This window comes from Aspergillus ambiguus (assembly GCF_047715705.1).
Source record: "Aspergillus ambiguus strain CBS 117.58 unplaced genomic scaffold BDV59scaffold_27, whole genome shotgun sequence".
NCBI classification, from domain to species: domain Eukaryota; kingdom Fungi; phylum Ascomycota; class Eurotiomycetes; order Eurotiales; family Aspergillaceae; genus Aspergillus; species Aspergillus ambiguus.
In genome coordinates, this window is record NW_027395540.1 from 103,340 (window position 1) to 124,039 (window position 20,700).

General features: G+C 55.2%; 9 protein-coding genes across 9 annotated transcripts; 5 read left to right on the forward strand and 4 right to left on the reverse strand.

Annotated features, from left to right (window-relative positions):
* Positions 1-977: 977 nt before the first annotated feature.
* On the reverse strand, positions 978-1,735 carry BDV59DRAFT_73548 (uncharacterized protein). Its single transcript, XM_073697004.1, has one exon. It carries the CDS (start codon positions 1,617-1,619, stop codon positions 1,092-1,094), a length of 528 nt encoding a protein of 175 aa, XP_073545827.1. The 5' UTR covers positions 1,620-1,735; the 3' UTR covers positions 978-1,091.
* On the reverse strand, positions 1,736-3,935 carry BDV59DRAFT_73547 (CAAX farnesyltransferase subunit beta RAM1). The gene is made up of 7 exons (XM_073697003.1): positions 3,252-3,935; positions 3,022-3,177; positions 2,892-2,966; positions 2,707-2,834; positions 2,529-2,646; positions 2,198-2,476; positions 1,736-2,135 (listed from the first exon to the last, which is right to left on the reverse strand). The coding sequence occupies exons 1-7, from the start codon at positions 3,716-3,718 to the stop codon at positions 1,853-1,855; spliced, it is 1,506 nt and encodes a 501-aa protein (XP_073545828.1). The 5' UTR covers positions 3,719-3,935; the 3' UTR covers positions 1,736-1,852.
* Positions 3,936-5,275: 1,340 nt separating this feature from the next.
* BDV59DRAFT_194530 (Zn(II)2Cys6 transcription factor domain-containing protein) lies at positions 5,276-7,691 on the forward strand (the record flags this gene model as incomplete). The annotated part of the gene is made up of 4 exons (XM_073692412.1): positions 5,276-6,382; positions 6,432-7,283; positions 7,338-7,536; positions 7,591-7,691. The coding sequence occupies 4 exons, from the start codon at positions 5,276-5,278 to the stop codon at positions 7,689-7,691; spliced, it is 2,259 nt and encodes a 752-aa protein (XP_073545829.1).
* A 999-nt stretch (positions 7,692-8,690) lies between these two features.
* On the forward strand, positions 8,691-10,074 carry BDV59DRAFT_183163 (ubiquitin family protein). The gene is made up of 2 exons (XM_073690446.1): positions 8,691-9,138; positions 9,205-10,074. Exons 1-2 carry the CDS (start codon positions 8,901-8,903, stop codon positions 9,882-9,884), a joined length of 918 nt encoding a protein of 305 aa, XP_073545830.1. The 5' UTR covers positions 8,691-8,900; the 3' UTR covers positions 9,885-10,074.
* A 128-nt stretch (positions 10,075-10,202) lies between these two features.
* On the forward strand, positions 10,203-12,458 carry BDV59DRAFT_209238 (putative RING and UBP finger domain protein). The gene is made up of 2 exons (XM_073695357.1): positions 10,203-11,146; positions 11,215-12,458. The coding sequence occupies exons 1-2, from the start codon at positions 10,280-10,282 to the stop codon at positions 12,397-12,399; spliced, it is 2,052 nt and encodes a 683-aa protein (XP_073545831.1). The 5' UTR covers positions 10,203-10,279; the 3' UTR covers positions 12,400-12,458.
* Positions 12,459-12,509: 51 nt separating this feature from the next.
* BDV59DRAFT_194533 (3-demethylubiquinone-9 3-methyltransferase) lies at positions 12,510-14,466 on the reverse strand (the record flags this gene model as incomplete). The annotated part of the gene is made up of 2 exons (XM_073692413.1): positions 12,510-13,466; positions 14,452-14,466. The coding sequence occupies 2 exons, from the start codon at positions 14,464-14,466 to the stop codon at positions 12,510-12,512; spliced, it is 972 nt and encodes a 323-aa protein (XP_073545832.1).
* A 759-nt stretch (positions 14,467-15,225) lies between these two features.
* Positions 15,226-16,310, forward strand: BDV59DRAFT_73846 (NAD(P)-binding protein). Its single transcript, XM_073697006.1, has 3 exons — positions 15,226-15,298; positions 15,362-15,817; positions 15,878-16,310. Exons 1-3 carry the CDS (start codon positions 15,265-15,267, stop codon positions 16,240-16,242), a joined length of 855 nt encoding a protein of 284 aa, XP_073545833.1. The 5' UTR covers positions 15,226-15,264; the 3' UTR covers positions 16,243-16,310.
* A 441-nt stretch (positions 16,311-16,751) lies between these two features.
* On the reverse strand, positions 16,752-17,750 carry BDV59DRAFT_209244 (uncharacterized protein; the record flags this gene model as incomplete). Its single annotated transcript, XM_073695358.1, has 3 exons — positions 16,752-16,974; positions 17,041-17,639; positions 17,706-17,750. 3 exons carry the CDS (start codon positions 17,748-17,750, stop codon positions 16,752-16,754), a joined length of 867 nt encoding a protein of 288 aa, XP_073545834.1.
* Positions 17,751-18,315: 565 nt separating this feature from the next.
* Positions 18,316-20,573, forward strand: BDV59DRAFT_209245 (fungal trichothecene efflux pump; the record flags this gene model as incomplete). Its single annotated transcript, XM_073695359.1, has 10 exons — positions 18,316-18,387; positions 18,452-18,555; positions 18,716-18,776; positions 18,828-18,926; positions 18,992-19,212; positions 19,274-19,320; positions 19,377-20,015; positions 20,073-20,292; positions 20,350-20,440; positions 20,535-20,573. The coding sequence occupies 10 exons, from the start codon at positions 18,316-18,318 to the stop codon at positions 20,571-20,573; spliced, it is 1,593 nt and encodes a 530-aa protein (XP_073545835.1).
* Between the last annotated feature and the right edge of the window lie 127 nt (positions 20,574-20,700).

A 20,700-nucleotide genomic window follows, 5' to 3' on the forward strand; every position in this document is an offset into this window, starting at 1 on the left:
AGCACTCCCAAGGAACGACCGATCTGTATTCGCTGCCCGGACGGCGTGATACTGCACTAAGCCCCGGATGATCACACCAATGCTCGGAAATCCGCCTGTCAATGGGCAATGGCTCTTCGGTGCCCAATGCCACGGGGAGGAGGGTGGATGGATGCGAACAAACAAAGGGCGCGGGAGAAGGACTAGGGACTAGCGGCGGATGGAAGATGACATGCCAGACTGGCGACAACGGCCAGATAGATAGACAGGAAAGAAAAAAAAAAAGAAACGACAGATGGGCCAGCGTGAACATGCTGGCCATGTATAATCCGCTCGCAAAAACGGGTGGGGCTCTAGCAGGTCAACTTCACAAAGGGAAATGAAGAAAATAACCCAAAAGAACGAAATATTAAAATCGGACAATTTCCTATGGGCCTCGAAGGAATTCCTACGTTCAACGGTCCAATTGATCGTCCGGACTGGTTGGACCATCGGAAAGGTAACAGTCAATTCCACGACCCAGAGCGGACCTCTGGTCGTCTAGGTTTGCGTCCGTCTCAACCAGTTTCCGGGTTGGAGTCGACGACGCGGTAGCCGTCGTGGGAACCATGATGCGCTGGCATGGCTACTCACCAGTGATCCAGCACTGGTAGATCAAGACGACCTGGTCCATCTGCCACGGTGTAATTCGCCGCCGATCTAGGCGGCTAACGACGATAAGTTCCGCGAGGTGGTGCCTCCCCTTCGAATCCTGCAGAAGGCGAGCCGGGTCTCTGGGCGTGGATCGAGAGGGCCTTGATAGGAACCATGTTACGGTGTTTGCCTGCTTCCTGAGGGTCCGAGGGAGGGGTACCCCGCAGTGGGATGGATGAAATGAAAGGCATCGAGGGAATGCAGCAGGGAGAAAGAAACCCTGTTGGGCACGGGACTAATGCACAGAATGATGATTCATATGGCAATGGCGCTCATGTCGCGCAGACAGACCCTGTCGGAATCCCAGGAGGAATGTCAATTCTGGCGACGGTTCGAACATGACAGGAATTAATTGCGATCAATCAATCCGATGCCCCTCGTAAGTCGAAACTCTGCGTCCAGGCCAATGCCCAGGACGATCACGATGATCCATGACTCGGTAAGTAATCCGACGAGTGGCCCCTCCATGGTGTTATTGACCGCTTCCTCGGGCCCTTTCGTGCGATGGCAGCAATTTCAGCCTTCGTCAATCGTCCTACAACGCCGTTGGCAGACGTCTGTCCGTCCGTCCCTGTCCATGGACCACCGAGCTCTGACGCTCCAACACCCACATCGTCGACGCTCGTTTGCCTCGTGAAAGCAGTCCTTTCTGCTGGACTAGCGCCGGGCCAGCCGTTTTCGTGGGTTGACACAGACGTCGGATGCACTGATGAGTTGGCACTTTCGCTTCGTGCGGCGGGGAAATCCATGTCCACCACGCTCTGGCATTCCTCGGTAGAGGATAACCTTGTCGAGGCTATCAGCAAGTCTTTTCCGATGACTGGCTCGGAGGATTTAATTTGCAATTTGCGCCACCCCTCGAACCCTACTCTGACTCTGCCGGCGCGACGCCGTGGGTATCGGTCTGGTTTGGCTTGTGATACTGACACAATGGGCATGCAGGTCATGTCTGTTCCCTTGGTCTGCCATTATCGTCAAAAATGTAGAAGAAAGCCCGGGTCGTGATTGAGTTGACGAGCAGGCGATGCGTCGTGTTGCAGGACATCAGCGTAGGCGGCCATCATTGGACAGAAATAACCGCCCCGCGATGCATGTATAATATCACGGCAGTTGGTACGACCTCCAGACTTGGAACAAATGATATTACATGCGTTATGGTACAGACAGATCAATCTACAGGTCAAACCTCCAGCGGGTCATTCTCAAACCAGAGTCGCATCTCCTCCGCCGCCCGATGCGGAATCACATATATAGGGTGAAACGCTGTCAGCCGGTCGCTCTCGTCAAACACATTGACATCCGCCGGATTCTCGACGGGCGCCGTCTTAATTGGTAGCGACTTCCACGAAAACGCCGAGGGACAATCCGCCTGGGCGCTCGCGCTGACATCTGTGTAGTAGTGGCGGTACTGCACCATGCTCAGACCAGTGAGCGTGTAGCAGGAGTGATACGAGTCCACATGTCTGGGGACGCGGCGTCAGCGTCGTTGAAAAAAAAAACGAAGGCGGGGAGGGAGATGACTTACTTCCCCGGCTTGTCACGAAGCCCCCCATCCTTACCCTGGCAGCAGCCCAGGATATATCGAGTCAGGCCCTCGCGACTGTACAGGTCCCCAACCGCCGTTGACGCGGGACCGGTTTCCGACTGCGTGCCGTCCAGGGCGGACTGGAGCAGCGGCCAGCAACTTCCCACCCAATGACTGTAGCAGCCATCGACGAGTTTGTTGGTCCTTCCGGAGAAGCCTCCTTCGGGGGCGTACTGTCGGGAGGAAAGCCACGAGAGTAGCAGGGGGATGTCCATGCATCTGGTCGGACGATCAGGACACGAACACGAGGGTTGTGTTCGGCGCGGCTTACCTGGTGATGGAGATCTCGGGTTTATCGAGAATGCTGAGGCACGCCAAAGCACAGAACGCGTAGGCGCCGTGAGCTTCAGACCCGGGACTCCCGGAGATACCACCTTCAAACGTTTGGCCTGCAGGGTGTCATCAGTGGCGTTCGACGGGGTCAGGGGGTCTGGTAGAGGCGTTCTTACAGCGAGCCAGATAGTCCGAGAGGCCACTCGTGAAGGTCTCGAGCCCGGCTTTACGAGCTTCGCATTCGGCGGGTAGTGTAAGCGGGAGATCCAGCAGCGAGATGATAACCATCGCACAGTAGGCACCACTAGTCCAGCTATTAGCAACGCGGGCTTCCGTGAGAAGGGCCCAGGCATATGATTACCGGACATCCTCTTCCGCGCCCTCGCACACTCGGAAGCCACCGTCCGGCTGCTTCAACCTCCCCAGCCACTCCCACCTGGTCGAATTAGCAGACGGCGCGGATGAAATTGGGGTCCACGCAGACGACTCACATGGCTCTTCGATCAATCAACTGGAAGACTTCCCCACCCCCGACCATGGCAAGCGATAGCACGGCGGCGTAGCTGGACGCGCAGTGAGACATTTGACCATGCCCGCCGCCGAAGCCCCCGGTAGGGTTCTGCATGGGACCAAATGTGGAAATGATACTGGGGGGGATGATTAGGGTTTAATTGCGGCGGGACAGCTGCACAGCCAGCCAAACAAAGAGTCGGGTGCTTACCGTTGACGGAACTTGGTGACGTCCTCGCCCAGCAGGCTCAAGCCGGCCAGGGCCCAGTAGGCCATCCAGGGACGGCTTGAATCCATGGCGACAAAGCCGGCAGGATAGTCCTCTAGGGAATCATACAGGTAGCCGATATGCTCGTCGCGTTTCAGGGCGGGCACACCATGCGAATTGAAGGGACCTTTTTGGGTCTTGTGGAGGCCCTTGAGGAACGGGAGACATTTGTTGATGGTCTCATTCTGGAGATCGGTTGTCTCAGTGGGGAGGGAGTCCTGGAGGAGCGGCGACTCGGTGAAGAGCGCGGGGACAGGACCCGGGGAGGAAGATTCCTCCATGGCTACAGACTCCCTGCGCGATTGAAGATCACGGGATTTGGCTGCAGGTCGCAGAGTCGAGTTGGAGGTTCTACCGGAGGAGAAGCGGACCTGGTGACGATTTTTCCCGGTGGCCGCGATGAGAGGCATTAATGACGGTCTAGTCAAGACGAAACGAATGGACAGGCCATATATGTAAACTCCTCTCACGATGGAGGCGGGAGAAGAATGGGAGGTGGAAGAGAGGTGGATATGGTTCGGAGGCGATCAACAATAAAGCGATGCGGACGTTCCCCGCGGTCACGCTCATTGTTTGGACGGATGGGGAAGGCGGTCTGGTGGGGTAGTAGCGGTAGCCATATCTACTCCGAGTACAAGTCGATGGAGTACTCAATCGGATTATGGAGTATGGAGGAAGATTGAAGTGTACTGAATAGTAGTATAAGGACGTCGGTATAGCTAGTAGGTACGCGAATACTTCTGGGTTAGTCAGCACGGTCAACTACTTAGTACTGCAGTTGATATATATAAACCCAACGGGGGACTACTGAGTGAATCATGTCTGATCTACAAGAATAATCCAATTCAACCCAGCAAGATCAAACCACAGACAAGAATAGAATGTGTCAGGGATTCAGAACTTGCATGCACTGCTCGACATCTGTGCGGGTAGGTCCTCGCGGCCAGTGTCTGAACCACGAGCTCGCTCTGACCACCTGGGGGCTGCAGAGTTGGCGCGGAACAGGTTGACGCTGGCGTGGCACGATGCGAGTCAGCACGCCGGAGCCAGTGATTTCTCAGTGGTGGAGGCCACGGGCTTGATCTCATATGCAGGTGGTGCCCCCTTACGGCCCTAACGCTCGCCAGAGGTCAAGGCCCCGTGGAGGCTGCAGGTCGAGAATGTTGAGAAGCATTTTGGATGTATCACTTGCCGGGGGGATTAGGAAACGGGTGAGGTAATCCTGGTAATCCGGAACCGGGTAAGACCTTGAGGACTGAGAGTGGAGGTTGGGAGGGGAAAGCGAGTCGGATAGGGTTGGATGATCGTTTGCCACCATCGTGATCGCCGACTATCTGATTAGTCCCAAAGGAGCCGGTCGTGGTGGCCGGCGATTAGCCATACGGCGCCAAACGGAGTCTAGTGGTAATGGAGGCGATGGGTGGAGCGATGGCGGTAAGATATGTTTTGTCGGTACGGTTATCCACCACCGACCACGGTACAACCCAGATAGAGATGTAGTATAGATATAGTATAATATAGTATACCCATTGATCGATCTGGATATGGATGTAGGTAGATATGTAGTAAATATAAACGTAGGATATAATATCCATATAATACACAATCCGAATCATCCCATCAGTACAGATACTGTACTAGGTCATGTGCCCCACCTCCGCTGATTCTCCCGCTCACCGCTGCTTTGCCCCATCATCCTCTCCTCTTCTCCTCCTCCTCCTCTTCTCTTCTTCTCTCTTCTCTCTTCTCGCTTTTATTTGTCTTTTGTACCACCTCTTCCCTCTCAATCACCGCCCCCTACTGACCTCCTTTTTTTTCTTTTCTTTTTGTTCTTTTTCTTTTCGTGCATTTCTTTTCCTGTCCTGTGTGTGATTGTTTTCTCCCTCCCCCATTTGCTCTGGGTTGATTCCCTCCTCTTTCAGATCTTACCCCGGCGGTACCATTTTCCCAATCCCTCTCCATCGACCATGTCAAATGTCGACTTGTCCAGCGATGGCTTCATCGGCCTGGACTATGACTCGAGAAACTATCTGCCCTCGCAGTCGTGGCCGGTAGCCTCCCATCGCTCCGAGGAACCCCGAGAGATCTCGCCATTGCAGACTACCGGCCCTCATCACCACCCCTTTGACTCCGCCGTGGCTCAAGATTCCAATCTCATGGTTGACTGGCACTTTCAACATCTCCAGCCTCATCTGCAGTATTCCCCCGAGGAGGCCTCCGCCGCTGCCCACTTCCCGTCCTCCAGCTATGGCATGTCCATCCACTCCTCTCCTGTCGACCTCATGCCCCCTCCGCAGGGCCAGATGAGTACCGGTCTGCTCGACGGCCCCTACATGCCGCTCTCCGCTCCGGTCGACATGGTCCCCTTCCCCTATCAGGACCTCAACCCCGACCTGATGTCCTTTCCGGAGGGCCTCTCCTACTCCGCCCCCCAGAACGTCCTCGACAGCAGCTCCCCGACCGACACCTACCTCGAGGTTCGCTCCTTGACCAGCTCCAGTAGTGACAATGGCTGGGCCACCATCGACCGCCGTTCCGCCGATTACTCCTTCCCGGATCAGGGTATCTTCGTCAACCCCACACAGACCTTGCATGACCGCAGCCTCTCCGAGTCGTCCTACTCCACCTCCTACAGCAGCTTTGTCGACATCTCCAACCCGGCAAACTCGCCGGGCTCCGACGCCCACTTCGACGCCGCCTTTGCCAACCCCCTGGCCCGCCGCGTCTCCTACGATCACACGTCCCACGGCTCTCAGTCCCCCACCGCCGTCAGCCCTGTGGCGATCGTGCGGCCCATCCCCGTCCCCGTGAAGAAGTCGTCCTCGCCCACCCGCTCCGCCGGCTCTTCCCAGGCCTCCTCGGCCTCCCCGCCGAGTCGGAGACCGTCGCGGAAGAGCCCCATCGCGGCCAAAACCGCCGAAACCAAGGTGCGCAAGCAGTCGCAGAGTGGGAAGCCCGAGACCGAGAAGCGCATCGGAAAGCGCAAGGGGCCGTTGAAGCCCGACCAGCGCAAGCAAGCCAGCGAAATCCGCAAACTGAGGGCCTGTCTGCGTTGCAAGTTCCTCAAGAAAACAGTAAGAATGGTGTTCCCCCTCCCGTCAGGACTCCCACTGACTCTCCTAGTGCGACAAAGGTGAACCCTGTGCCGGCTGTCAGCCGTCCCATGCGCGGTTGTGGCAGGTCCCCTGCACCCGCATCGACATCAAGGAGATCGGTTACTTCATGAAGGACTGGAAGGCCGACTACGAACGCCACATCAGCCTGGGTTTCTCCGTGGGCAACATCAAAGGATTCTCCGAGCACGAGAGACTCCTCTTTATCACCCACGGCTACGGCCAGGTGCTCCCCATCAATGCCCGCGAGGTGTATGTCCGCGACGAGCAGTGCTTCAGCGTCGACTGGGTCGAGACCATGCAGCGGGAGCCCACGCAGCACGAGGTGGAAACCGCCAAGCTGTCCGCCGGCATGGAAGGCATCTCGCACGCCATGTTGTCGGATTACCTGGATCGTCACATCGATGGCAACGGCACCTTTGAGAAGTTCGTCGACGACTACTTTGAGGGGACCCCGTTCCTGACGCAGATGTTGAAGACTGCCTTCCGCTACTACTTCCGCACCAAGCTGCCGGTCATCCGGAAGGCGCTGAAACTCATCATTGCGTACAACCTGACCCTCCACGTCACCATGGTGGAGGGCCTGGGGGAGGAAGAGAGCTTCCTCGGCAAGATCGAGGACGAGTCGTCCAAGTTCCGGGGCAAGACCATGGCGCCCGTGATGATCAACTTCCAGATCAAGTGTGCCATGGCCAATATGTGGCGAGAGCTGCAGAAGGACGTTCTGGAGGAGCTGTCGGGTCTCTACTCTAGCGTGTACAGTGGCGACAAGCTGAAGAATTGGCCGACGATTTTCATCCTGGCGTCGATTCTGTTGGCGGTGTGGGAGGAGATGCAGTTTGATAGCCACTACCGTACTCCGGTGAGTTTCATTTCCGTTGCGGTGGTGTCATTATATGTGTCCTAACGTGCGAAGGATGCCGCGGCGGTCGAAAAGTTCTGCAATGACATGGAGACCACCCCGGTGGGGGTGATAGTGGGTCTGTTCCAGGCCATCTCCCAGAAGCTCCCCGCCTTCACCGATTGGGAGACGCAGAAGCACCATCACCTGCTGCACTCGAACCCGGACGTGTGCAACACGATGACGGAAGTCCGTCAACATGTCACTCAATATGGTGAGAGAGAGAGAGATCAACCCGGGAGGAAGTCATCCGCTAACGCCACAACAGAGAGCTATCTGCGGGGCCGGTCAGCCTCCAAATTCAACCGCAGTGACTTTGACTGCCTCTCGAACAAGTTCCTGTCGCGACTGGTAATTCGCGCCAACTAGATGAGTTGGGACTTGTGTCTTTCTTACGGCCTTTGCATCACGGCAAGGGAACCCATGACACGACACGATGAGATGCCGACCTGACGATTATGACACGCATGCATGCAGCCCTAGCGACGCGTTCGTTCGTGTTTAGCATCTCGGTCTTTCTTTGGCTTTTGATTCTCTCCTTGTTTGACTCTGATTCTCTGATTTGTGCTCCGTTGTGCTTTGTTTGATGTTTTATATGACCGTCTTTCCCTTCTCCGTCGTATACCTTTGTCGCACCGTATCTACCAGCGCGATGATGAGGATCACGAATGTTATGATATTATATGGTCAGTCACGACTGTCCGTGGAGGCTAGATCTCCAGCGGGATGATTTTGTCGAGCGTGGATTTCTCTCTTTTTGTGAGATCTGAATTGATTTGGATCGTGGAGTGGAGTGGAGTGTGGCTTGGTGTTTCTATATTGGGGTGGGATGTATTTCAGCCTGGATGTTTGTTGAGATCATGATCGTTATGACGAATGAAAAGCGTTCAATAGTATGGGTGGTTGACTATCTACCTCGGTCTGCCTACTAGGTACTGAGTACTTGGGTATGTAGGCCATACCTGGGTAGATGCCGAACGTCCTGGGGTAATAGAAGAGAAGTGGGGACGACGGATGCGACGATCACCTGACCCATACTTCCCCTTTGGATCCGCTTCCCCTCCTTACACGTCATAGTCTCCTTACGGACGGCAGGACCTTGTAGACCAAGATTGATCGAAGTATATCGTAGATGTAGAGAGAGACAGAGAGAGAGAGAGAATATAGAATGCATCAATATCTCGGTATCCAATAGAAACAGGTCGAATAGTATCGAACCCGAACATTCGGAGTAGAAAGATGAATCATCCAGGGTCGATGGTGGCGTCAGTGGCGGGAATGGCCGGAGTCAGCCCAGGCACGCCTATCAGGCGCATTTCTCGTACTTTCCAGCGCTGCATCGCCCTCACTGGCCGGAAGGGAATCACGTTATCTCCCTGACTAAGACCCCGTTGCCTCCCCTCTCTCGCTCCTCCCTACTTAAACCGGTCTCTCTCTCTCTCCCCTCTCTTCCTCTTTCTTCCCTCTCCCACATCTTCTTCTGGCTCCCTATCTTCCCTCTCACCACTCCAGCCACCCCTTCCACCACCTTCATTCCTCACCACTTACTTCTCCTCTGCACCGTCTCTCGATCTCATCATGCAGATCTTCGTCAAGACCCTCACCGGCAAGACCATCACTCTGGAGGTCGAGTCCAGTGACACCATCGACAATGTCAAGTCCAAGATTCAGGACAAGGAGGGAATCCCCCCTGACCAGCAGCGCCTGATTTTCGCGGGTAAACAGCTGGAGGATGGCCGTACTTTGTCCGACTACAACATCCAGAAGGAATCCACTCTCCATCTCGTTCTCCGTTTGCGTGGTGGCATGCAGATCTGTAAGTTCCCGCCGCCCTTTCGCCCTTTCGCCACCCAAGCACCGAGTCACTAACCCGCCACCCCAGTCGTGAAAACTCTCACTGGTAAGACCATCACGCTCGAGGTCGAGTCCAGCGACACGATCGACAACGTGAAGTCGAAGATTCAGGATAAGGAAGGCATTCCTCCCGACCAGCAGCGCCTGATCTTCGCGGGTAAGCAGCTGGAGGATGGCCGCACCCTGTCCGACTACAACATTCAGAAGGAATCTACTCTCCACTTGGTGCTTCGTCTGCGCGGTGGTATGCAAATCTTCGTCAAGACTCTGACCGGCAAGACGATCACGCTCGAGGTGGAATCCTCCGACACCATCGACAACGTCAAGTCGAAAATCCAAGACAAGGAGGGCATCCCGCCCGACCAACAGCGTCTCATTTTCGCCGGAAAGCAACTCGAAGACGGCCGCACCCTCTCGGACTACAACATCCAGAAGGAGTCCACCCTTCACCTCGTCCTCCGCCTCCGTGGTGGTATGCAGATCTTCGTCAAGACCCTGACAGGGAAGACCATCACCTTGGAAGTGGAGAGCTCCGACACGATCGACAACGTGAAGAACAAGATCCAGGACAAGGAGGGTATTCCCCCAGACCAGCAGCGTCTCATCTTCGCTGGTAAGCAGCTCGAAGATGGTCGCACGCTCTCCGACTACAACATCCAGAAGGAGAGCACCCTCCACCTGGTCCTCCGTCTCCGTGGCGGAAACTGATTACGATGTTGATTCCCTGCTGTTGCGACTCGGTCTGGGTTGGGCGGCTTGCATGGCGTTCGGTTGATTTGAGGACTTCTGACGGTTTACACGTATATCTGGCACCGGGTTGGTGCATTTTCTTTCCTTTACGATAACCAGCTACAATGGAACTATGGAACTTAACGAGTCCATACATTTTCTTCTATCATTGTCCTTCAGTCAGTAGTACTCGTAGCGTCCGCAACATGTAGTCGCCACTGCGGGGTCACGTGGGGTCTAGACCCGATGGAGTCATCCGTCGTCATTCCATCTTCACCTCCGTCGATATCATTTTCCCTCTCTCTCTATCCCCCCCTCTCTCTATCCACATACCCCAACGCCACCCTTTTAACGCCCATCCCGCAGGAGTCGGGATGCCCTCTTACTTCTACCATCTCGCAATCGAACTCTTCTCCCGTCCTCAGCCCAACCTCAGCTACTCCTCCCGCGCCGGCGATCAGTCGCCAACGTCCCTGGCCTTCGACTCCGCCTGCGAAGCTCTTCTTCCTTTCCAGAAGCGACCACGGGCTTCAGCCCCGTCCAGTCGCAGCTCCCGTCATACATCCAGCAGCGACTCTCGATGCTCCTCGTCCTCCTCCCACCCTCGCAGCGACCCGACCCCTCCCTACACCAAATCGCCGACCCGCTCGTCCGGCCTTGAGACCGACCTCCGCCTGGACAAAGTCTCCATCGAGTGCATTGATATGATCCGGGAACCCCAACCCCCCACGTCGACAAAGCGTCACAGCCGCAATAACCTCCCCGATAACCCTGTCGCCACCGGCATCGGCACCGACATCCTCGGTGGCCTTCGCACCCGCGGTCAGTACATTCCGCTGGACAAGCAGACCTCCGACAGTGTCTGGGGCGTCGTACATCTGTACCGCGATGTCCACGAAACCCCGTCTCTGGTCAAGGAGGACTACCCCCCGGAGCTGAAGGGGTCGGCCGCCGCCGCCGCCCGTCAGGCGTACGATGATGTCGGCGGGACTGCGGCGCAGGACGTCGCGCAGCCCAACGATGAATGCACGACGCTGTGTATTCTCGCCGTGCCATCGTACATGTCCCCGAGTGACTTTCTCGGGTTCGTGGGCGAGGCCACCAGGGATGATGTCAGCCATATCCGGATGATCCGCACCGCGCGTGCGAACCGCTACATGGTTCTGATGAAGTTTCGCAGCGGGAAGAAGGCGCGCGAGTGGCAGAAGGAGTGGAATGGGAAGGTCTTCAACAGTATGGAGGTGCGCTACATCCCCTCACCCCGTTGCCATTCTGCCTGTTGGCCCTGATCGGATGCTAACGTCTGCAGCCGGAAACATGTCATGTCGTCTTCGTCAAGACTGTCGAGATCCAGGCCGTCGACCCGGATTCGCAACCCGCCGGCCCGGCAGCCTCGACCGGCCAGACCTCCATCCCGTCCGCGACGCTCTCCTCCCGCCCGCTGGCGCCGCGCACCCCGGCCCTCATCGAGCTACCCACCTGCCCCGTGTGTCTCGAGCGCATGGATGAGACCACCGGCCTGCTGACCATCATCTGCCAGCACGTCTTCCACTGCACGTGTCTGCAGAAGTGGAAAGGCAGCGGCTGCCCGGTGTGTCGGTACACGCAGGATGACCTGCGCAAGACAAGCCAGGTCGGGGCGTTCGACGACGACGACCCCGTCGCGGCCGCCGACCAGCCCCCCGCCGAATGCAACGTGTGCCACTCGGACCTCAACCTGTGGGTGTGTCTGATCTGTGGGAACGTCGGCTGCGGGCGGTACGACGGGGCGCACGCGTTTGCGCACTACAAGGAGACGGCGCACGCGTTCGCGATGGACCTGGCGTCGCAGCGCGTGTGGGACTACGTCGGCGATGCCTACGTGCACCGCATCATCCAGAGCAAAACCGACGGCAAGCTGGTCGAGCTGCCCGCGGCCGATCACAGTGCGCTGGACCCGCCCGACTGGTCGGACGCCGTGCCCCGCGAGAAACTCGAGAACATCAGCGTCGAGTACACGCACCTGCTCACCAGCCAGCTGGAGAGCCAGCGCGCCTACTTCGAGGAGGTGGTGGAGCGCGCCGTCGACAAGGCGTCGCAGGCCAGCGCCGCCGCGTCGTCGGCGCAGGACGCCGCCGAGCGCGCGTCCGCCAGCCTGCACGCCCTGCAGGCGCAGTATGACCGGCTCGCGGGCGAGACGGTGCCGGGCCTCGAGCGCGACAAGTCCCGCGCCGAGAAGCGCGCCGACCGCTTCGAGGCCATGGCCCGCAAGATGGAGAAGGAGTGGCGCGAGGAGAAGACGATGAACGAGAGCCTGATGGCGCGCATCGAGCATCTCTCCGCCGAGGTCGACTCGCTGCGTGTCGCCAACGCCGACCTCACCGAGCAGAACCGCGACCTCACCTTCTTCATCAGCGGGTCCGAGCGGCTAAAGGGCCAGAGCGACGACATCGTCCAGGGCACGGTCAGCGTTCCGGAGCCGAAGAAGGGGAAGGGGAAGGGGAGGCGGAGGTAGCCGGCTAGTCCGCCATGCCGCATAATTCTTGCAATACAGCACGAGCACACTCTATTCCCAATATACATCGATTTTAATATACAATATCGTACAAGCCACCCGTAGCCCAATCAACCATCCACACCCCTCCTCACGGCCCAGAAGTAGTTCCCCCAGTCCTCCGACCCGGGCACCATCCGCCACCCCAGCCCGGGGAAGTACATCACGCCGGCGCACTTCCAGCGCATTCCACGCAGCGCCTCACTCCCCGCGCGCACGGCGGCCCCATCTGCCGCCCGCATCAGAGCCTCCTGCGCCCAGCCCTCCAGCTCCGCCGGGTTCACGAACTTGGCCCACTCGTGCGTGCCGCGCGGCACGACCCCGACGGGCCACGGCGCCTCGGCGATGACCTGGTTCACCACGAACGAGGGCAGGCTGCGCGCGATGGTCGACCCGACGAGCCAGCCGCCGGGCCGCACCAGCCGCAGACAATCGGTGAGGAAGCGCAGCGGCGACGACGCCGCGTTGGTGTCGATGTGCTCGAGCACTTCGAAGAGCGTCACCACGTCGTAGTAGCCGGGGGGGCCTCCTTCCTGTGCCTGCGCCCCCAGCAGCGCCTCCAGCGTGCAGTTGCGGTATTCGAAGCGGCCGCTGCGCAGGTGCTCCGCGACGAGCGGGTCGGTGCGCGCGTGGTCGCGCGCAATCCGGATGAGCGACGCCGTCGGGTCAATGGCCGTGATGCTCGCGGCGCGGGTGGCGGTCGGTCGTGGGGAGGGCGTGCTGGCGCTGGGGATGGTCCGCGCGAGAGACTCGGCGAAGATGCCCCCGCCGCAGCCGACGTCGAGATAGCGGAGCGGGTTGGCTTTGGTGGTGGTGTTGGTGTCGGCGAGGGATGGTGGTGGGGATTCAGTTAGACAGGAGGCGATGAACTCGTGTCGCAAGGGGTTCATCAAATGGAGCACGCGCGAGGGACCCATGGGATCCCACCAGCTGCTGGCCAGCGAGCTGAAGTGCGAGAGTTCATTGGCGGAGACGGAGGAAGTGGAATGGTGGCGGGTGAGTTTGAGGAAGTGCTGCGGATGGAGGAGCTTCCACCGGGATATTGTTGGTTTTAGCATGGTTCTGGGGGAGTGGCGTGGGTTGAGTGAGTTGAAGTGGAAGTTGAAGCTTTTGGATGTTTGGTGATGGTCGCACGTGATGTTGACGGGTTTGCCCTGTTTGTCTGGTTTGCACGTCTCTTGAATAGCTTCATAGTTCGCCCAGTTCATCTCAATCCGTTATATCCCTCTACTCGCATATCTACTAAGTCAATTCCTCATGTATGATGATACTCTCGATAAACCCCTATCATACATTGGAGTTGACCAGAATAGAACACGATTCCCCCACAAGCAAACCCTTCATGTCAACGCTAACTAGAACAAGGCATGATGTTCCACTCTAGACCAACAATCCTGCGGGTCAAGATCCTTCGACTTCGCCCCCAAAACCAACATTTCCCCCCGTTCGTGTTCCTCCGCGTCGGGCTTTTCTTCCTCTCAAACATGCACTCTAGACCCTCCCAGCTCCCTGGCCGGTCTCATGGCAACACATCATGACTCTCCTCTCGTTGACTGGAACTATCCTGTCCGTGATTCTCTTCCAATCAGCAATACATCATGAAGCACTCGCTACATGCTACTTCCCCGACGGCACAAAAGCCGACTCGAGCTTTCAGCCGTGCAAGCCATCCGAGCCAGAGAGCGCGTGCTGTGCCACTAACAAAACGAACGGTGCCCCCAACGACATCTGTCTCGACAATGGACTCTGCTATTCTCAGGATTCGGAGTACAGCGGCCTGATTTTCCAGAGCTCCTGCACAAAGCAGAGCTGGGGCACCTCGGCATGTCCGAAATATTGCCCAGTGGGTGGTTAGTTGCCATGGCCCAAGACGGAGGATCCCGCACTCCCTGTGACCAAGTTAACTGTCTTCACAGGCTCCAATGACGGCTACTTTGTGCTCCCCTGTCCCGGTTCCGGAAAAAGTTACTGGTGCTGCAGCGATTCCGGCAACGACTGTTGCTCCGGCGGCGCCTTTTCGCTGTCCATGCCAGCGCTGTTGCCCTCCACCACTACCAGTAGCAGCAGCTTAACGTCGACCTCATCCACCTCCACCTCCTCCACCTCCACCACGTCCGCCACGAGGCCCGCCACGACGACAGATTCGGGTGAAGACGCACAATGTGACGAGGATTCCACTTCGACGGCCGTCGGTGCCGGGCTGGGAGTAGCCCTGGCGGTCTGCTTCATCGGGGCGCTGGCCGGGCTGTACTTTCAACGCCGCATGTACCGCCGTCAGCTACAGGAGCATAAGGAGCGCCTGGCAGTACAGTACATTCCCACGCCGACATACAACAGCCCGGTTAACCTCTATCCGCCTCCCGCGGAACTAAACAGTACGGGGAAGGCGGCCGTATACGAATTGGGGGAAACGCGACGTGAAAGTCGACAGCGGTTCTGATGATGGGCTGAAATTTGTGCGGTGGACAGCTACCCCAGCTTGGGTTTACTGGGGGGTCTTCATCCGAATAGCTGTTTTGCTTAATCTCATCACTCTTCATACCATGCTAGCATCTATGAATTCACGTTCCAAGCAGTATATACCACCTTTCAATTGGAGTGGAGGAAGAGTCCCAGGACTAGGACTGTAGTCAAATGGCGAGAGCAGCTATTTGATAATGTGGGCAGATGTTCGCCCGGCGGATCAGTGCCCGAACCGGCCGCAGTTTCAGGACCTTAGCGACGACGATCTCTCCGTACACTTTATTTATCTGCAGAAACAATTATTATGTCCACACTTGCGTATTTCTTTCATCCCTCATCCTCCTGTCCAGGGCAATTTCTGACATGGCCATGCAAGTTGCTGCCATTACCGGCGGAGGTAACGTGTTCCAGTGTATACTATGCAGATCCTGAACTACATCCTAACAGCAACGATATAAAGCCAGCGGAATTGGCCTGGCCGTTGGCATGGCTCTGGCTGAACGCGGGGACTGGATCATACATATCATCGACCGTGATGAGACACGCGGTGCACAAGCAGCCAAGGAGCTTCCTAACACGTTCTATCACCATTGCGACGTCACAGACTACCAAGCTTTGACTCATACGTTTGATCGCCTCTTCACAACAAGTGGTCAACGGCTGGATTTCGCTTTCGCAAACGCTGGAATCATAGAGCGGACCAATTTCTTCGAAAAGTCCACCGCCAAAACACCGCAGGCCCCCGACCTGAGCACCATTCTGGTGAACCTGCACGGCATCATCTACACAACCCATATCGCACAGCATTACTTCCGCTTGTCTCCCTCCGCTGGGCGCGGCGCAAGTCTTGTCATGACTTCTAGCTGTGGTGGACTGTATCCATCATACTACTCGCCTATCTATACTGCCTCGAAGCGTGAGTAGACCCCCCCAACGGCCTACATTAGTGCTTACGGTCTATGCTGGCGATCATCAGATGGCGTGGTCGGCTTTATGCGCTCTGTAGCGGATACTTTCTCTCGGGAAGGGATTCGCGTCAACGCGCTCTGCCCGGGGATTGTCCGAACCAACCTGGTCGACGCGCAGGGATGGTCGAATTTTCCCGCTGATCGGTTCATCCGCAAGGAAAATGTGGCTGAAGTGGTTCTCTTGCTTGCCAATGGCGCGGCGATGGTCGATGCAACTGGGAAAACGGCATCGCGGCCACATGGTCTGGCAGTGGAGCTCTCGGGAGAAAAGTACTACTTCCGGGAGCAGCCGCCGTACTGCGACGCCGAGATGGAGGGTGTGATGGGGGCGACCTCGCTGGCAAACCAGGTGGGGGCTGTTTTGAACGCATGACAATCTTCAACCGTCTGCGTTGTACTGCGTACTGGTACATAGACTAACCGGCCGATATCAAGCGTCTGGGCATAATGGGACAACGCACTTCCTGTTCTAGCTAATCCAACGTCAATCATGGGCTGTCTATGCAGAGTCCAATCTAATCATAGTATCGATCGCCTATAAATGAAAGATCATCGGGTGGGTCCGCGCTCCTCAAACCAAGTCTTCTGGAGCTATGCACTCTTGACGAAGTTCTCCCCAGTATGCTATCTCTGCGTAACAATCTGCAGACATTTGGGGACACATGTGATTTAGCCTCACCCCCTGTTGCTTATCCTCGGTCTACGTTGACCCCAAGAGAGCTACAGAGCAGTTGCCAAGTGGCGCGGCTCAGATGTTACCGGCATTTGGTGTCGAGCGCAGGTGTCAGAGTAATGTTAGATATCCCGTGTAAACCTCTAGTTGCCATTTAGTACTGTCGAAATAGAACTATAGGCGGCAAATACAAGATGGCCGAAAACAAGTTACTGTAATGCATCCGGAAGACCAGAGTTCTCGCCATGCATCATCCGGAACAGTGGTTCCCAGACAGTGACTGCACGCTTTGTAAATCGACCATTGAGCATCTCTCGCTCTGGATATTCTATCATCTCCTTCACCGAACACTCTAGCAGCTGACCCGCCTTTTGCTCGGTATCGTTTAGAAAGAGCTGATAAGCGTCGAGGATCGTTTGCATTGGAGTCAAGCTGGATTATGGTAATTCGTTAGCAGTCAGCCTAGCCAACAAGACTGCATTCTAGATATCGACTTACCATTCAGGCGACACAGCAGCAGTCATCTCAGGAGGAACGATCGACGTGTCAACCATCCCTGGGAGAATGCAATTGATATAAATATTGTGCTTGGATTTCAAGATGGGTGCAACGTTTTGGACAAACATATTGACTGCTGCTTTCGTGCCACAATACTCCGGATAAGTTCTGTGGGGGAACATCCCACCTATACTCCCAGTGATCACGATTTTCCCACCCGCTGGCTGGTTGAATTTCATGAAATGCATTGCGAGTTGTGTTCCATATATCAGCCCTTTATAGTTGGTATCTGTAGCAACCAGTGGAGGCTCTTCCGGGATGTCATCGACACTATTTTCGCGCTGATTAAGAAGATAGATTGAGGACTGATCCACAGCGCCGGCGTTGGCGCAGAGAGCATCAATCCGACCCCAGAGCTTGAATATCTGTCGAAAGACCTCCGCCTGGCTTTGGTAGTCACTGATGTCACCCTTGAAAAACCGCGCATTCAGCCCAAGGCTCTTCTCCAGTTCAAGGCCTTTCTGCTCCCCGCGACCTACGCAGGCGACCTTCCATCCGCGATTGTATAAATCCCGGGCAAGCTCTGCCCCGATGCCGGACTTGAGAGGATATTTTAGCAAGCCGGCCGGAGATGATTTAGCTTATACCAAGCAGAATCCACTCACCGTGGCACCCGTCACGATGGCTACTCGATTGTTTTCTTGAACCATTCTTGCTTGGAGGGAGATGTCTACAGCAAGTTTTACAGTGAACTGTCACCTCGGGGTCTAAAATATTTTACCCCTCTCCAAAAAGCCCTATGCAGAATTCAGCCATAAGCGGCTCCTAAACTAATGTATACTAATGGCCCGCTGTGGACCGAGATATCCAACCCGATTTTAAAGTCCCCCAAGACCGATAGCATCATGCTGACATTCTCCACGGCTGGGCATGCACAATGTAGATCTGTTCCTCAACAGAACTTTTGTCTTGGAATTGGGAATCCTTGTAGGCTCTACGGAGTAGTCCCGTACGATATTGGGATTTTCCTGCCGATTAGTGGGGTGCTATGATAATGTTAACAGATGAAAAGGGTTCGGCCTCTCATTTATTATTCGTCTCTGCGACCTCTTTTTTCTCTCACGCGCAATGCTTTCTTGACTGCTGTTTCTTCATAAAGATATACATTGGTACAACATAATGGCAGTAGACCCAATGACACAAAGCCTTACTCAGGGAGGCCAGCCTGATAAATCGTCAGGTTCAGACGCAGTTGAAAAGGGCACAGCTGGTCCAATGCCAATTTCTGGGGCTGATCATGTTGCTGACGAACCATCCGTGAGTCTGAAAACATGGATTGTGTCTTTTGTATGTCCCACTAGATGCATCATTCCGCAACGAAGAACGGATATTGACTTTTTTTCTGTTTCAGATCTTGTCCTGCGGTTACGGCCTATCCTTCTGGCCGGTGCCGGTAATGTCAACTATCGGCAGTTCGGTTTCAGCTCAATTGGGAGATCCAGCAGGGTATATGTGGTATATACCGGTGAGGAGATACCTGCCGTGGCTGCCACGCATGTATGAGAGCGAGAGATTGACACTAAACCTTAGGCATGGACAATTTCCATCACTTGCTCCTTTCTCATATTGTACACTTTATCTTGTCCATACATTTCTTGAGAACGACGCTAATTAGGGTCAGTGGACCCAACACCGATGTTCTTGGGCGGCGCTGGTTTCTGGTTGGAGGCAACCTGGTAAGCCACACTACTTATCCCATAGATATTGCTCACCTAATTCAACTGTAGCTATGCATGATAGGACACATTATTGTTGGGGCAGCACATACTAGTAATCAGATCACAGCTGGATTTGCTATCTCTGGGTTTGGAGCGGCAAATTGTCAGGTCTGTATCTATGCCTTCGAAGACACCTGTTAAAGTGCCGTGCGTATTAACCAAAAGACATCCAGATGGCTGCTTTTGCGCTACCCGAACTGCTTCCCAACAAATGGCGACACATCGGAGTCGTAATTGCTGACTTCACGGTCTATGTTGCCGTGATCCTTGGGCCCGTGACCGCTCGATTCGGACTGGAGTATGGTACATGGGCCTGGAATTTCTGGGCCGCGACCATCTTCCAAGGACTATCGTTCCTAGGCCTATTATTTCTTTATTTCCCACCAGCACGCCCGTATGGCCCCAATGTTGCTCCCCTAGTTACATTTCCACGAGGCTAATACCATGCTACATAGGAGTGGACTTAAACGGAGGGAAGCAATCAAGTCGTTGGATTATTTCGGTAGGTTTGGGATTAATTTCTAAGAGGCCCCCACAATAGTTCTGACTTCCATTCAGGTGCGTTCCTATTCATAGGTGGCATTGTTCCCCTGCTTATAGGCATTGTATGGGCTAGGGTATATGACCGTAATGACGCGCATGTCGTTGCACCTCTTGTGGTAGGATTTGTCGTCCTGGGGTGCTTCGCCCTCTGGGAGACTTATGGCCCTGTGAAGTATCCCTTGACTCCTACTTACGTCTTCACAAGTTCCTATGGCCGGGACTTCACTGCCCCTGCTATCGCGTTGGGAATTATCAACATGTTCTACTACTCTTCCAGCATTCTGTGGCCGCAAATGACAACAGTCCTCTATACAAATGGTGGCACCGACTGGCGCTACGCGATCGTTCTAACCTTACCACAGGGACTTGCCATTGCTTTCGGGGCCTTCCTCCTTTCTTCTCTGGGAAGCAAGATCAGGCATTGGAATTGGCAACTCACTGGATCTGTATTCATAATGGTCCTTTTCGGCTCCCTCTTGGGGTTGGCTAGCCCCACCAATAAAGGGCTCATGATCGCTTTTCTCTTCCTGTCACAAGCCGGTTTCGGTTGGGGACTATATCTGAGTATTGCAATTACTCAAATGGGTGTTGACCACGAGAACCTAGGAGTAAGCGGCGGGGTCTCCGGGGCTATCCGTTTTGCTGCAGGCGCGCGTAAGATCCCCCAGTCCCTACAGATAAGTGATCACTGACATTTATGGCACTATGCAGTTGCTACTACCATCTACAACACAATTTTCAGCACGAGCCTGTCGCAGTGGACTAAGGAGCTAGTACCCAGTGCTGCTGTTTCTGCCGGTCTAGATGCATCTAACGTTCCTGAGCTCCTGTCAAGTCTGTCAAACCCGACTGCTCTTTCCAAGTCATATAGTCCGGCTGTAGTATCAGCAGCTCTGGAAGCTACCAAGCTGGCCAATTGCAATGCAGTATTGTAAGTAACAGGCAGATAACTAAAACTCTGAATCTGTCTACTAATGTGTTTCTACAGTGTCGTCGCCATGACCTCAATGGCGTTTGGAATTGTCGGCATTTGTGCTTGTCTCTGTTGCAAAGATGTCAACACCAAAATGACTAACCAGGTATGTTTTCCTGCTATTCAGGTATCGAATTTTGATACGTTTTCGGTAAGTTGTTTCACGACTTCTAGCAAGGCTAACATATTGCGGCTTTCAGATTGAAGTGTATCTTGAAAATGACAGGAAAAGGAAGTAACAAACCACCGTAATCAGTCAACTCCCAGATGGAAAACAAGGCCCGGGGAATGGAGCCATTATGGTAATTTGAAATGAGAGTCCATAACAGGAAATTGATTTTAGATACAAGATCTTACTAAAAGCGC